This window comes from Emiliania huxleyi, assembly GCF_000372725.1.
Source record: "Emiliania huxleyi CCMP1516 chromosome Unknown EMIHUscaffold_154, whole genome shotgun sequence".
Classification (NCBI taxonomy): domain Eukaryota; phylum Haptophyta; order Isochrysidales; family Noelaerhabdaceae; genus Emiliania; species Emiliania huxleyi.
In genome coordinates this window covers 68951-81124 of record NW_005201047.1, presented here as the reverse complement: position 1 = coordinate 81124, position 12174 = coordinate 68951, and the positions used below count along the sequence as shown (strand labels likewise).

The following is a 12174-nucleotide window of genomic DNA, read 5'->3' as shown; positions in this document are numbered from 1 at the left end:
GTCAGCATTAGGGAAGGGGGAGCCGCACGGCGCTCTGCGCTAAGAAACGAGGCGGCCAAACGGGGATGATCGTCTAGGCGCGTTACGTGGGGGCGGCGTCAGAGCGGTGCTGTCGGATGTCGACACGTCAGAAGACGAGGTTGCGGCGGAGGAGGAGGCGGTGGCGGTGGAGGAGGAGAGGGAGGAGGAGACGGTGGGGGCGGAGGTGGCCGCCGCGTGGGCGGGCGAGGGGAAGTGGGGCGGTGAGGCAGAGGCCGCGCGGGGCGCCGGCGCAGCTGGCGCGTCCGGCTGCGGCGGCGGCGGCGGCGGTTTGGGCGGCGGCGGCGGCGGCGCGCTGCCCCCGCTGCCGCGCGTCCAGCTGGTCGAGAGCGGCAAGGATTCGCTCTCGGGCGGGTGCGGTGTGGTGGTCATCTCGTACGACCTCGCGGTCCGGCGCGCGGCGGAGCTGCGCGCGGCCGGCTTCGGCGTGGCGATCGCAGACGAGAGCCACGCGCTCAAGGAGCCCGAGTCGCAGCGCTCGAAGGCGCTGCTGCCGCTGCTGGGAGGCGTGCGCAGGCTCGTCCTCGTCTCGGGCACGCCGTCGCCCTCCCGGCCGGCGGAGATCTTCACTCAGGCGAAGCTGCTGCGGCCCGGGATCTTCGGCCGCCGGCAGGACTTCGAGCGGCGGTACGCCGCCGCACACCAGGGGCGGTTCGGCTGGGACGCTAAGGGCGCGAGCCATGTGAAGGAGCTCCACGCCGTGCTGACGCACGCGCTGATGGTGCGACGCACAAAGGCGGAGGTGCAGTCGCAGCTGCCGCCAAAGGTGCGAGAGGTGCTGCTGATCGATGCGCCCGAGGCTGCGCGCGCGTGGGCTCGAGTCGAGGCGGAGCGAGCGGCGGGCCCGGCCAAGGAGCACTCGGCGGAGATGACGCTCGCCTACATGGAGACGGGGCGCGCGAAGGCGGCGGCGGTGGCGGACCACGTCGCGAGGCTGCTTGCCGCGCCGGGGCGGCGCAAGCTGCTGCTCTTTGGCCACCACAAGGCGGTGCTCGACTTGTGGGAGGAGCGGCTGCGCGGCGTGTGCAGCCACGTGCGGATCGACGGCGAGGTGCCGCACGAGGCGCGCGACTACCGCGTGGCGACCTTCCAAGGCGACCCGGCCGTACGGCTGGCGATCCTCTCGATCCGGGTGGCCTCGCATGGCTTCACGCTCACCGCGGCCAGCGTCGTGGTCTTCGGAGAGCTGGCGTGGAACGCGTCCGACCTCGCGCAGGCGGAGGACCGCGCTCACCGCATCTCGCAGCTCGCGGAGCGCGTGCAAGTCTTCTACTGCATCGCGCGCGGCTCCGTCGATGAGGTGATGTGGCGCCTCGTCGAGAAGAAGTTGCAGGTCACCTCGTCGCTGATGTCCGGCGGCCGCGCCGCCGGGTTCGGCTCCGGTGCCTCTGGCCCCGCCGCCGCAGGCTTGCGTGGGGCGGCGCTCTCTGGCCCCGCCGCGGCGGCGGCAGCCAGCGGCGCAAAGCCTTCGTCGCCAGACATCCGCTCCTTCCTGCGGCCAGGTCCCCCCGCAGGCCAGTCTGGCGGCGGAGGCGGCGGAGGCGGCGGCGGGGTCGGCGGTGGCGGTCGCTGCGGCGGTGGCGACGGGGGCGGCTATGGAGGCTATGGAGGCTATGGAGGCTATGGAGGCTATGGAGGCGGCGGCGATTGCGGTGGAGGCGGCGGCGGCGGCGATTGCGGCGGCGGCGGCGGCGGCGGCGGCGGCGGCGGCGGCGGCGGCGGAGGGCAGGCATCAACTCGGCCTGCGGGCGCATCTGGCATCGCCGGCCTTCCGCGTCGGCCCGATGGCCCGCTCAGCCCTGGCGACGGCTCTGGCGCGTGCCTTGCCGGAAGGGGCAGCGCACGCGCCTCTGAAGATCGAGGCGCGTGGCTCAAAGCCGGCGCTGCGCGGGGTTTCGTGCCCATCCGACATGGTCTACTTTTCCATTTTTTGGATGCCGTGGTCGTGGGGGTCACTCACGACCCGCCGACGAGGTACCGTAGGCGGCGCTCAGCGCCGCTCTCGCAGGCTGATTTTGACGGTTCTACATTTTGTTTTTGTTTTCAGTCTAGGGGGCCCGACCCCCTCAGAGGCGGCGGGCGGGCGCCCACTGACCCAGAAATCAAAAAAACTCGGCCCAACCCCGGGTCACGGGCGAACACAAGTCCGCCGACCGTACACGGTTGTGTACACCGCTTCATAGCTTCATAGCTTCAATGGACTCCGCTGGCATCAACCCGATGAGGCGCGAAAGCCGAAACTAAGGTGATGCTCCTACATCCCCACCGAAACGCATTGTCCATTGATACACAATTGTGGCGGTAGGGACGTCCGCCGCAATTCGGACAATGCTCTTTCCCACGCCCGCCACATCAGCCACCGCACCTGACGCTCAAGGACGATTCGGTGCCTGTGGCCCGCAACTTGGCCATCTATGACGGCCCGGAGCAGCGGTTCTGCCCGGCTGGCGTGTACGAGTACTTGCAGCCTGACGAGCCCGATGGCGAGCCGCGGCTACAGATCAACGCGCAGAACTGCACCCACTGAGAGTGTGCGGCACCCACCCTAGCGCCACTCTTCACACCGCGTCCTTTGAACAGGCATCCACTGCAAAACGTGCGACATCAAGTGCCCCTCGCAGAACATCGACTGGGTCGTGCCCGAGGGCGGCGGCGGCCCAGCTTACGCTGGCATGTAGCGGCGCCGCCCCGCAGCGTTCCGTCTTGCCACAGACCCAGTTCCGCCGTTCTTGCGATAATTCTCCGAGCCGTCTCCCGCGTGCACAACTATTAATGCTGCTCCTGGTGTGTCCCTCCTCCGCCCCTCCGGAGAGGACGCGCGGCGCGTCACCGCCGTCGCGTGCGCTCACCATTTGACAAGCGCGCCAGACCTTCCAGTTGCGTGCGCGCGCGCTGCAGTACCAGTAGGTCTAGGTCCGCCGCGCTCCATTATTGTTTTTTTGGCGTGGCCAGATGCGGCTGTTGGTAGACAAGTCAAAACGCATCTCCCGATCTCTCGTCGGAAAGAAAACGCAAGGACGACAGACACGATTACATCACTCGCCTGCCTCTCGCCACGCAGCCCCGCCGCCGGCTCGAGCTGCCAGCAATGCTGCCGGCCTTGCCACCTGCCCCGCCTGCCCCCTGACTTGCGCCGCCTGCCCTCGCGCTCGCCCGACGCACCCCGCCGCCCCTACTTTGCTCCGATGAGCCCTCTCCGCTCGTACTGCGCTAGCACGGAGCTGGCTTGCGTCAGCCAAGCGATGCGCCCGCCCGGCTCCATCTTGGTCAGCCCCGCTACCCACCTATTCACCGTAGCGACTCTGTGAGCCGACGCTATTCACGCGTTGCCTAGCTCAGCCAATTCGCGGCACTCGAATTGGTCCACGACGTCGTCGGCATCGTCGGGCCGTTCGAAGTAGTCCCACACCTATAACCACACCTCTAGCTGCGTAAAGCGATGCGGTTCCAGGCTGACCGAACCGTCGCAGCAACAGCCCGCACCGCCGCGGCCTCGTCCCCAAACACCGCCTCCACCTGCATGCGTGCAGCAAACCGCATGAGTAGGCGCAGCTGGTGTCCGCTCGACCCTCTTGTTATGAGCGGGGCACCTCGTCCCTCTCGAGCGTCCCAGTGCTGTCGCCGTCCACCCGCTCAAACACCTCCCGTGCCAGGGCCACCCAATCCTCGCTGTTGCGTGTCTGCACCGCCTCGATGCTCTCGCGCAAATTGCGCAGCACAAACGTAGGCGCTTGGAGCACTTGCTTCGCGATCTTGCCACCCACCAGCGGGAGCGGCTTCTCCGACACCTGTCAGCCAAGGAGAGCTCCCTTTGGGCGCAGCTCGAAGGTTCCACATGAGGGCGAGCGGACCTGGAAGAGGTCAGGGAGCTGCCACGCCGGCATACCCGCAGCGACGCAGTGCGCCTGGCAGCTCAGTCCGCTCGACGTGTTGTGGGTGGGCTTTGCCGAGGTTTGCCGAGATGGAGCCAGCCTCGCGCGCCTCGAGCTCGCTCCGCCCGACGCTTGCGCCCGCCTTTGGCGTCACCCAAGCAACTACCATATCACCTAGGCGTTGGCAGCGCCGTTGTTGAAGACGCATATCATGAATAGCGCAGTGTGTCGTGATGGCCATAGCGCCAGTGCCGCCCGGGTGCGCGCTGCCGATCACGGCGGCCTGACCGACCGCCGCGTGCCGGAACAGCACCTCTTCGATGTCGCGCGGGGCGACGTTGAAGCCACGCCACGTCGGGATGAGCTCCTACATCCGAGACTCTTGGCTGCATCACGGCTGACATCTCAGCCACGCGGTGCGCACCTTGACTCGACCGACCACATACAGGTTTCCATCCTCATCCACCTTGCCAACGTCCCCAGTCCTGACGTATCCGTCTTTTCCGATCGTCTCGGCGGTCTTCTCCGGGTTCTTGTAGTACTCCTACAGCAATGCCTCGAGATAGACTCGGTTTCTATGCAGCGATTGTGTGCCCAGAGCGGCGCTCCTTCATCATGAACGGCGACCACGCGCAGATCTCGCCACCACCCTCGTCCACTCCGAATTGTTTGCGCGTCGCCGCATCGAGCGGCTCGATGAACACCTGGGGAAATAGGAATGGCGAGAGTGATGAGATGTCTTTGAGGGGCAGGGCATCGCATCGTCGCGCACGCGCCTTGGCCATCGGACTCACCTTCCCCACCGACGCTAGGAGGCGGATCGCCGCTTCGTCACCTGCCTTTGCTTGGTCGTGCACCTGATGTAGACGTGTGCTGGGCTCCGGAGGGGCGTAGGGCCAAGTGGCGTGGCGGTGTCTAGCCGGCGTGTGTACGGCGACGTGAGAGCTCGCACCTCAGCAGACAGCTCCGAGATGGGCAGGCACTCCGTCTGTGCGTACCCCTGTTTAAAGGTCGCGTTTGGGAATTGCTCCATGCTCTTCAACACGAGCGAGGGCGGGAAGCACGAGCCGCCGTACTGCACCTCGGTCACCGACGGGAAGGTTCTGCCCGGGAATGTGGCGAGAAGCTGCTGCATTGCGGCGCCAAACAGGAGGTGGAAGCGCGGGCTATACTTGTCGAATAGCGGCCCCCAGTCCTCGGCCGAGCTCATCCCAGGCGTCTTTGGCTCGACCATCACCAGCTGCTGCCCCTCCGCCAGCATGATCCACGACAGCAGCGTCGAACCGACGCCGCGCATTGGCACCCACAGCAGCGTGCTGTCGCCCGGCTGCATCTTCCACACCTCTTCCCCCTGACTCCGCATCATCTCGGCAATGCCGCCGAAGAGGCCAACAGTCGAGAACTTGTACACGACTCCCTTTGGTAGCCCGGTGGAGCCCGACGTAGAGAAGATGACTCCGGGGTCCTGAGGCAGGTCACAGACTCGTCACGGGCAGTCTAGTGTCTTCTCTAGTCCCAAACTTGGGACTAGGGCTGACGCTGCGCCTCAGGGTCCACGGTAATATCCACCGGCTCATCGCTGCCACTCAGCTCCAGCCGGCCCAGCTCGCTCTCACCCGCCCGATATGGTGGCAGCACCATAGTCGGCCAAGTGTCCCCAAAATCGCGCGGGAAGTTGGTGTGTTGCGGCTGGTCCGTCACGATCAGGCGGGGCTCGTACATGCCCACGATCGATTGGCAGTCTGGCGGGGAGAGGTCGAAGGACACCGCAGCCAGATCTGCCATGCGATGGTCGTAGGCTTCCTCTTGCATCCATCTCGTTTTGCGCAACGGGGAGGACTCGGAGAAGAACCGAGTCTACCGCGCGCTCGCCAGCATGATCCGCAAGGGCTTCCGGCCGATGGGAGTCGGCGATTGTCGCTACGTGATGGGACACATCGTGCACATGCCACCCGAGCCGTCACGCTCGCAGTTCCGTTGGCACCTCTACAAGGCGTGCAGCTGCTACAGCTGGAAGATGGCCAACGGATCTCCTGGCAACGGGCAAGAGGCCTTCTCCGAGAGCGGGGTTCGCACCCGGATGCCTAGTTGTGTACACCTCGGCGTCATGTTGGCTAGGCCTTCTGCAAGAGTGGGCTGACGCATCACACCATGCGCACCTGCAAGCACCTCAAGGCGGAGCTCTGCGTAGGGGGCGGCTACGCTTGCCCACTGTGAACGGCGTCTCGTCACAGCCTGGAGGCTGAGTAGGCCGAGTTTGGGGACGACGTCGAGCTGTTGCGCCACAAGTGGGCCGTCGCCAACGCGCAGCGGCAGGGATGGGTGCCGGTGAGCGAGCGCGAGGCCGAGTTCTTCGTTGGTCGCACCTGGAGCTGCACGTGCCCCTCATTCCTGTCCGAGATCAACCAGAGCCGCGTGCTGAAGCGCTGCAAGCACATCGACGCTATTCACGATGACTTGCGCGGGACGCCGGTCGAAAAGCGCGAACGGCGCTTCAAGGCATTGTACGTTGACGACTCGCAGCCAATCACGCTTGAGGCCCAGTTTTACGGCCTGCTGGGCTCGCACGGAGAACGATACCTCGTCTCTTGGATGGCAAACGGAGACGATGCCGAGGAGCACGAGCAGGAGAGGCAGGAGCGGCTGCGGCAGCTCCATCCTGCCGCCACGGCGGAAGCGGACATTCATGCGCACGATGATTGGTAGATTGGCACGTAAATCGTGCCCGAGACACCGTTTGCCCCCTTGCCCCCCCCCCCCCCCTGCGAGTACAGACCACGCCTCACTTTTTCACAGGGGGGGATCCGTTTTCGCTGCGCATGCTCGAGCCCCCGGGGAGGGCTTGTGCTGTGAATAGCAGGGGTGGTTTGTATTTGGAAGGCCCCCCCCCCCCCCCCCCCAAACCCAGTCCTAGCCATTGCCCGTGTGTGTGTCTCTGGAGAAGATTACCTTCTCACTCCGCGTTACTTTCCAACCAAAAAAGAAGTAACGCGCGTGCAGATCCCGGTAGTGTCCACCGTGTCCAGAGGTGTCCAGGTGTCCAAAGATCCAACAAGTTGCGCGGAACAACGCTACCAACGGTTCTCGCCCGCGTAGCTCACAAGCCTCACTGCGGCCTTAGCTAGCCTACGTCCCCGCGCAGCCTACACGATGGCATGGTGCCAGCACTTCACCCAGCTCTCCGTCCCCGCGCCGAGCCGCTCCAAATGCCCATTCAAGATTACAATGAGTAACTCAACTCATCCTTTGGCAGCTTGTATTGTTGAGTATGTATGAGTTCGAAGTATGAGTAGTCATCGGATGACGTCTGCGGCAGCATGCTGGACGCGGCTTGGCGCGCGTGGCAGGCCGAGATGGAGGCAGAGTGCCCACCAACCCGTGCTCTGCGCCCCTCTCCACCACTGTGCTCGTCACCGCAGCTCTTGCTCGGCTCGAGGCAGGACACCGCTGATTTGCCTGGCCGAGGTCTTACCACACTTGTCGTCCGTTCGGCCAAGACCTCCCTCCAGACACGAGACCCATTTGACTCTCAGGCCTTGCTCACTGGCGCTCGCTGACCGTGCTTGCACGCGGTGGGCGCGGCCTCTGGCTGCTCTTTGAAGAGGGGCAGACCGGCGGCGCGGACAGCAGCTTCAGTGCTGCTCTAAAGTCGAAAGACGGCGGGCTCACATTCCACGGGACGCCCGAGCTGGTTCTCCCGAATATGACTGAATGGCACTACCGCGGAGGCGCGTGCGGGCCGATGACGTACAATGCGGCGTTCGTGCCGGTCAGGGCGGGCTTCATGCCCGCTGGTGGCTCCCCCAAGCTCATGACAGAATCTGTGACGGGCCTTGCTACGACAGCTCGACGTGCATTCCTCGGTATCGCCTTGCTCACCATTGCCACCCTTTGTGTCCAGGCGCGGAGACATCGGTGTGCCTCGCCCATTCAGCCGGCTTGCTGTACTCCTCTGCTCGGAGAGTGGCATTGCGCGATGGCAGAGCTGCGGGGGCGCTTAGCAACCTGACACCAGCCGAGTCGACGTGGCGGCTCGTCGCGCCGGCGATAGGTCCCAATCATCGCGGCTGCGTCCAGGGCCGCTTGCCAAAGCGGGGGCGCCTGCGCGGGGACGGCCTGCCTGGTTGCGTCTTCGATGGCCGCCTTTCGCTCGTCTTCCATCGAGGGCGCGAGCCTGTGGACGGAGGGCCCCGCGCCACATCTCCGGCGAGCCCCACCCTTGTCTTGCGTGTGGACGTGCGAAGCTCTTTGCACGAGCCAATCCAGTGCACACCGGCCAGCGCTACGTGCAACTTTCGACGGCCGATCAGGGGAGCGTCGGCCCACTCTTGCCAAGCGAGGAAGGAGTGAGTACGTGGTCGCCCTTCCAGATGATCCGCATTGACAACTATGCATACTGCGACGGCGACATCTACTCTTCCTGGTGCAGCAGAACCCGGTGCTCGCGGACTCTCTCCTCGCTCTATTCCCGGTCGTACACCGCAGCTCTGGCTGCATCGCGTTCGCAGTCTCGCGTGACGGAGTCCGTTGGAGTGCCCCGGCGCCGCTTCTGCGGTGCGCGACCGACGACTACAGCTCGCCCGGGAGCCGCGTCAAGCTGGGCTCGAGGCACAGTCACACTCATGTGGGGCAGCGGTCGCTCCACCAGCCCGCTGCGAAAACTTGCACCTGGTCGGAAGCGAGGCGGTGGTGTTTGTGCACGAGCATGTGCCTGGCATTTCTCGCACGCCGGGCGCCAAGCCAAAGCTCAAACGGTGGGCGTTTCCCGCCAGCAGGCTACGTGAGTGGTCACGGGCCCTGCTCGCGGAGCACGATGCCAGACCGGCGCGGCGGCGGGCGGAGGACCAGGCGCAGCACGAGGTATGTGAGTGCCGTAGACAGTCGTGGCTCCACCGTTTGCGTAAACCGTTTGGCGGGCCGCCGTCGCCAAAACGTGTCCAGGCTCTCGTCAAAAGTGTGAGAACAACCAGGCCGAAAAAAAGAACACACGCTCGTGGCACGTGTCCATTGTCTCGGCTCATCGCGTCTCGAGCCGTGTCGGTATCTATATTGCAACACATCCGTTCCGGCCTCAGTCCGGCTGAAGAAAGCCTACGGCGGAGAGCAGTAGCGCCAACGACACTGCGAGCGCCGCCTCGGTGCGGCCTCGCCTCGTGGCGGCGGCTGCGACGGCGCCGATAGCCAGGGCGAGGTAGAGCGCCTCGATTGCGACGGCGCGCCGCCAGATCGCCAGCATGCGGTCCGTGTGGGCGCCGCTATCGTTGGCGCGCGGGAAGGGCGTGCGCGGCACGGGCACGCCGAGAAAGGCGCACAGCGGCGCCCAACCGTCCGAGGCGCGAAAGACAAGCAACCGCTCCGGCGGCACCGCCGCGGCGACCCGCGCATTCCACGCCTCGAAGCGGGTGGCGAGCGCACGCGTGTCACGCAGCTCTCCAGACATTACGCCGCCGTCAGAGTCCTCAAAAAAGTGGGCGCGGTAGGCGCGGCCGAGCCTGCGGGCGGCCGAGCGGAAAGGCGCAAGCAGAGCCGAGCGCTCGGCGCTGTACTCGCTCCAAATGGTCGTGGCAACAGATCGCGCCCAGTCGTGCGGGTCGCGCACGGTCAGGATCACCTTGGCGTCTGGAAAGCTCGCGAGCAACCACTGGTACGCAACCGACGCGGGGAAGTCGACGCTGCAGCCGAAGCCGCTGAGGAGCCCGCGCCAGTCGGCCCGCTCCGGCTCCTCCAGCGCGCGAGCCCACGGCCGCTCGCGTACCATCTTCGCCACCGCAGCCATGCTGTGGCACGGTCCAAACCCAAGCCGCTCGAGGGCCATGCTGAGCGAGGTCGTGCCTGTGCGGCCGCAGCCCGCGCCAATGACCTGGAGCTCCGCCGGCCGCTTCCGCGGCCTGGCGCGGTGGCGACCGCTCCGGGCGGAGCTGTTCGGCAGGGCGTCGAATCTCGCAGCATGGATCTTTTGCGCCATGCCGTCACCCGAAGAGCAGCTTTGAACCCGCCACTCTGACTCGACAGCGAGACGGCGAGTGGCGTCGAAAAAGTGGCTGCGCAGGCCAGTCAGTGGCAGGCCGCGCCGGCGTAGAGCCCTCGTTTTGGTATTTTAATAAAATACAAGAAAAACGTGGGATCACGCGATCTCTAGCCCGTACTTCCTGTCGTCTGTTGTTTGTTGTGCCCTTGTTTGTTTCTCTTGGCACCTTGGAGTGCTGGGGGGGGGCGACAGGAAGAATGTGGCCCTGAGTTATGTGTACGCCAACTGTCGAGCTGACGGCGGGCGCGCTGCGGTCGCACGCCTCCCAAGTCATGTGCCACGGCGTGCGATCTAGAACCAGCACACGCGCCTCTGCTTGCATACACTCATACATTGGATTGTCATTGCCTGTGAGTGCGAGATAGGGCTGGCCGCTGGCGGCTAGCCCCTGAGGAGAGTGACCAGAGACACCTCACATGACCCCACACACGGTCTAGTCCGGCCTCGCGGTCGGCGGAGATTGCTAGAGGACGAGCAAGCCTGCTCTAGCCTCGCACGTTGCTTCCTGTCGTCTGTTGTTTGTTGTGCCCTTGTTTGTTTCTCTTGGCACCTTGGAGTGCTGGGGGGGGCGACAGGAAGAATGTGGCCCTGAGTTATGTGTACGCCAACTCAGGGTGTGTGGCAGCCAGCTGGCTGTGTGTCTTGTGAGCTTGTTTGTGTCTGTGTGTCGTTCGTGCGTGTCGTCATCATCTGTCTCGCGTCCACCCATACCGCGTTGGTGTCCAGTCCGAGCCTGGCTGTTCTTCACCTTTCTACCTTCCTACCTATTGGTGAACTAGCCGGGGCAGTCGGAGAAGTGGCAACTCCGTGCACTGACGGTCGGCCGTCAGAAAACACGCCTCCGTGGCTGCACCGGAGGCACAGGAGCCTCGCACGCCCGACCGTGACGAGAGCGCCCTAACGCTGCTAGTTGAAGCAGCGTTAGGGCGCTACCAGCACCGAATGGGCACCCTCCCTGAAAAACCACGGCCTCCAAGTGCTCCAAAAACGTCTACCAATCGATCTCTAGCCCGTAACCCGATCCCAATCATCCGGCCCGCTGGGTGCGCTTCATAGCTCCCCGGCCCTGGATGTGAGGTTGACGACTGCACTCGCCACTCCAAGTGCTCCAAGTGCGGGGCTACTCGAGTAGGGCTCTCTAGCCCGTGAGGAGTGTGTGTGTATCAAGAATACTCACTCAATCACTCTAGCCCGTAACCCGATGCCAATCGTCTGGCCAACTGGCCAACTGGGTGCGCTTCTTAGTTCCCCGGTCCTGGGCGTGCGGTTGATGACTGCACTCCAAGTGCTCCAAGTGCGCCGGCTTACCGCCGACCCTTACCGTGCCGCGCCGCCTTTATGTTTCAATGAACTCGGGGGCAGAGGGCGCGGCACAAACGGGCACAAACGCCACGCAGGCTACAAATACCTTGTTGCCGAGATGCCGCGCTGCTTGCACACAGCCACCAGCTCACTGCTCTGTGTTGTCCACCAAGAGCATCTGCACGCGAGGGGAGGCGTGATAGACATTTGGCGGGGAGGGGCGAGAGGCGGGCGGGCGCCGGGGGGGGGGGGGGGGGGGCTCGCGCCTTCAAGCTCGGGGCGGCCCCCTCCTTGAGGGCGGCGGCCAGCGCCTTGCAGCCCTCGTCGCCAATCTGGTTGCGGTGGAGATCGAGCCTCTCGAGCCGCGGCGCTGCCCCGCTCGCGAGGACCTCCGCCAGCTGCGCCGCCTCGGCGTCGCCCCAGTCAAGCCAGCTCTAGTCCAGCCATGTCGCCTTGCCAAACTGCTCCTCGAAGACGGCCTCGTACAACCGCTTCACCAGCGGCTTGTCGTCCTTGCCGTTGGTGAAGCTCTTCTTCTCCAGCTCCGCCGCGAAGGCAGACGGCAGCAGCGGAGGGCGCCGGCCGCCGTCCTGGGTGCAGTCGCGCATGAGGCTGAAGAGGTCGTACTCCTTGCCGGCGCGCATATTGCCGAGGTCGAACGAGAGGGCGCCGGACTTGGTTAGGCTCGCCAAGCTCTGCTCGGTGAAGCACCAGCCGCGGTCAAAGTACTTGGCCACGTTGGTGCCCTCGGCCTGGTCCTCCGCCTTGTGGCCGCCCGGGAAGGAGGTCAGCCGCAGCACGTATGTGTACGGGTGGGAGTAGAGCGTGCCGAGGCAGCCCAGCCCCTGCTTGAAGAGCGCGTTCTGCTCCTCGGTGCCCATGAACCCCTTGGCGGGGTCGGGGTGCTGGTGCAACCAGCCCAAATCCCAAAAA

The 12174-nt window shown here is 65.1% G+C and overlaps 3 protein-coding genes across 3 annotated transcripts in view; 1 reads left to right on the top strand and 2 right to left on the bottom strand.

The window, feature by feature from the left end:
- The window catches only part of EMIHUDRAFT_229237 (hypothetical protein), a gene marked incomplete at both ends in the record, with an annotated part of 4500 nt that extends 1934 nt beyond the window's left edge, over window positions 1–2566 (top strand). Inside the window, 4 exons of the mRNA XM_005786121.1 lie at window positions 359–1541; window positions 1873–2013; window positions 2092–2183; window positions 2417–2566. Of these exons, the coding sequence (XP_005786178.1) occupies window positions 359–1541; window positions 1873–2013; window positions 2092–2183; window positions 2417–2566 (1566 nt within the window). The remainder of the gene's footprint in view (window positions 1–358; window positions 1542–1872; window positions 2014–2091; window positions 2184–2416) is intronic.
- A 419-nt stretch (window positions 2567–2985) lies between these two features.
- EMIHUDRAFT_441468 (hypothetical protein) lies at window positions 2986–4368 on the bottom strand. The gene is made up of 7 exons (XM_005786120.1): window positions 4158–4368; window positions 4021–4085; window positions 3891–3944; window positions 3630–3827; window positions 3523–3555; window positions 3393–3448; window positions 2986–3323 (listed from the first exon to the last, which is right to left on the bottom strand). The coding sequence occupies exons 2-7, from the start codon at window positions 4078–4080 to the stop codon at window positions 3212–3214; spliced, it is 513 nt and encodes a 170-aa protein (XP_005786177.1). The 5' UTR covers window positions 4081–4085; window positions 4158–4368; the 3' UTR covers window positions 2986–3211.
- Window positions 4369–9165: 4797 nt separating this feature from the next.
- EMIHUDRAFT_56546 (hypothetical protein) lies at window positions 9166–9777 on the bottom strand (the record flags this gene model as incomplete). Its single annotated transcript, XM_005786119.1, has 1 exon — window positions 9166–9777. A coding segment is annotated over one exon (612 nt), but the record flags the coding sequence as incomplete, so codon positions are not given.
- Between the last annotated feature and the right edge of the window lie 2397 nt (window positions 9778–12174).

Bases quoted from the DNA above. Each gene is read 5' to 3' on its own strand.
- EMIHUDRAFT_441468 (XM_005786120.1), bottom strand. From the start codon at position 4,080: ATGGTAGTTGCTTGGGTGACGCCAAAGGCGGGCGCAAGCGTCGGGCGG. The intron at 3,945-4,020 runs GCGCGCGAGGCT...CTGAGCTGCCAG, and splicing joins TCGGGCGGAGCGAGCTCGAG to GCGCACTGCGTCGCTGCGGG. The intron at 3,449-3,522 runs GTGCGGGCTGTT...GTGTGGTTATAG, and splicing joins TTGGGGACGAGGCCGCGGCG to GTGTGGGACTACTTCGAACG.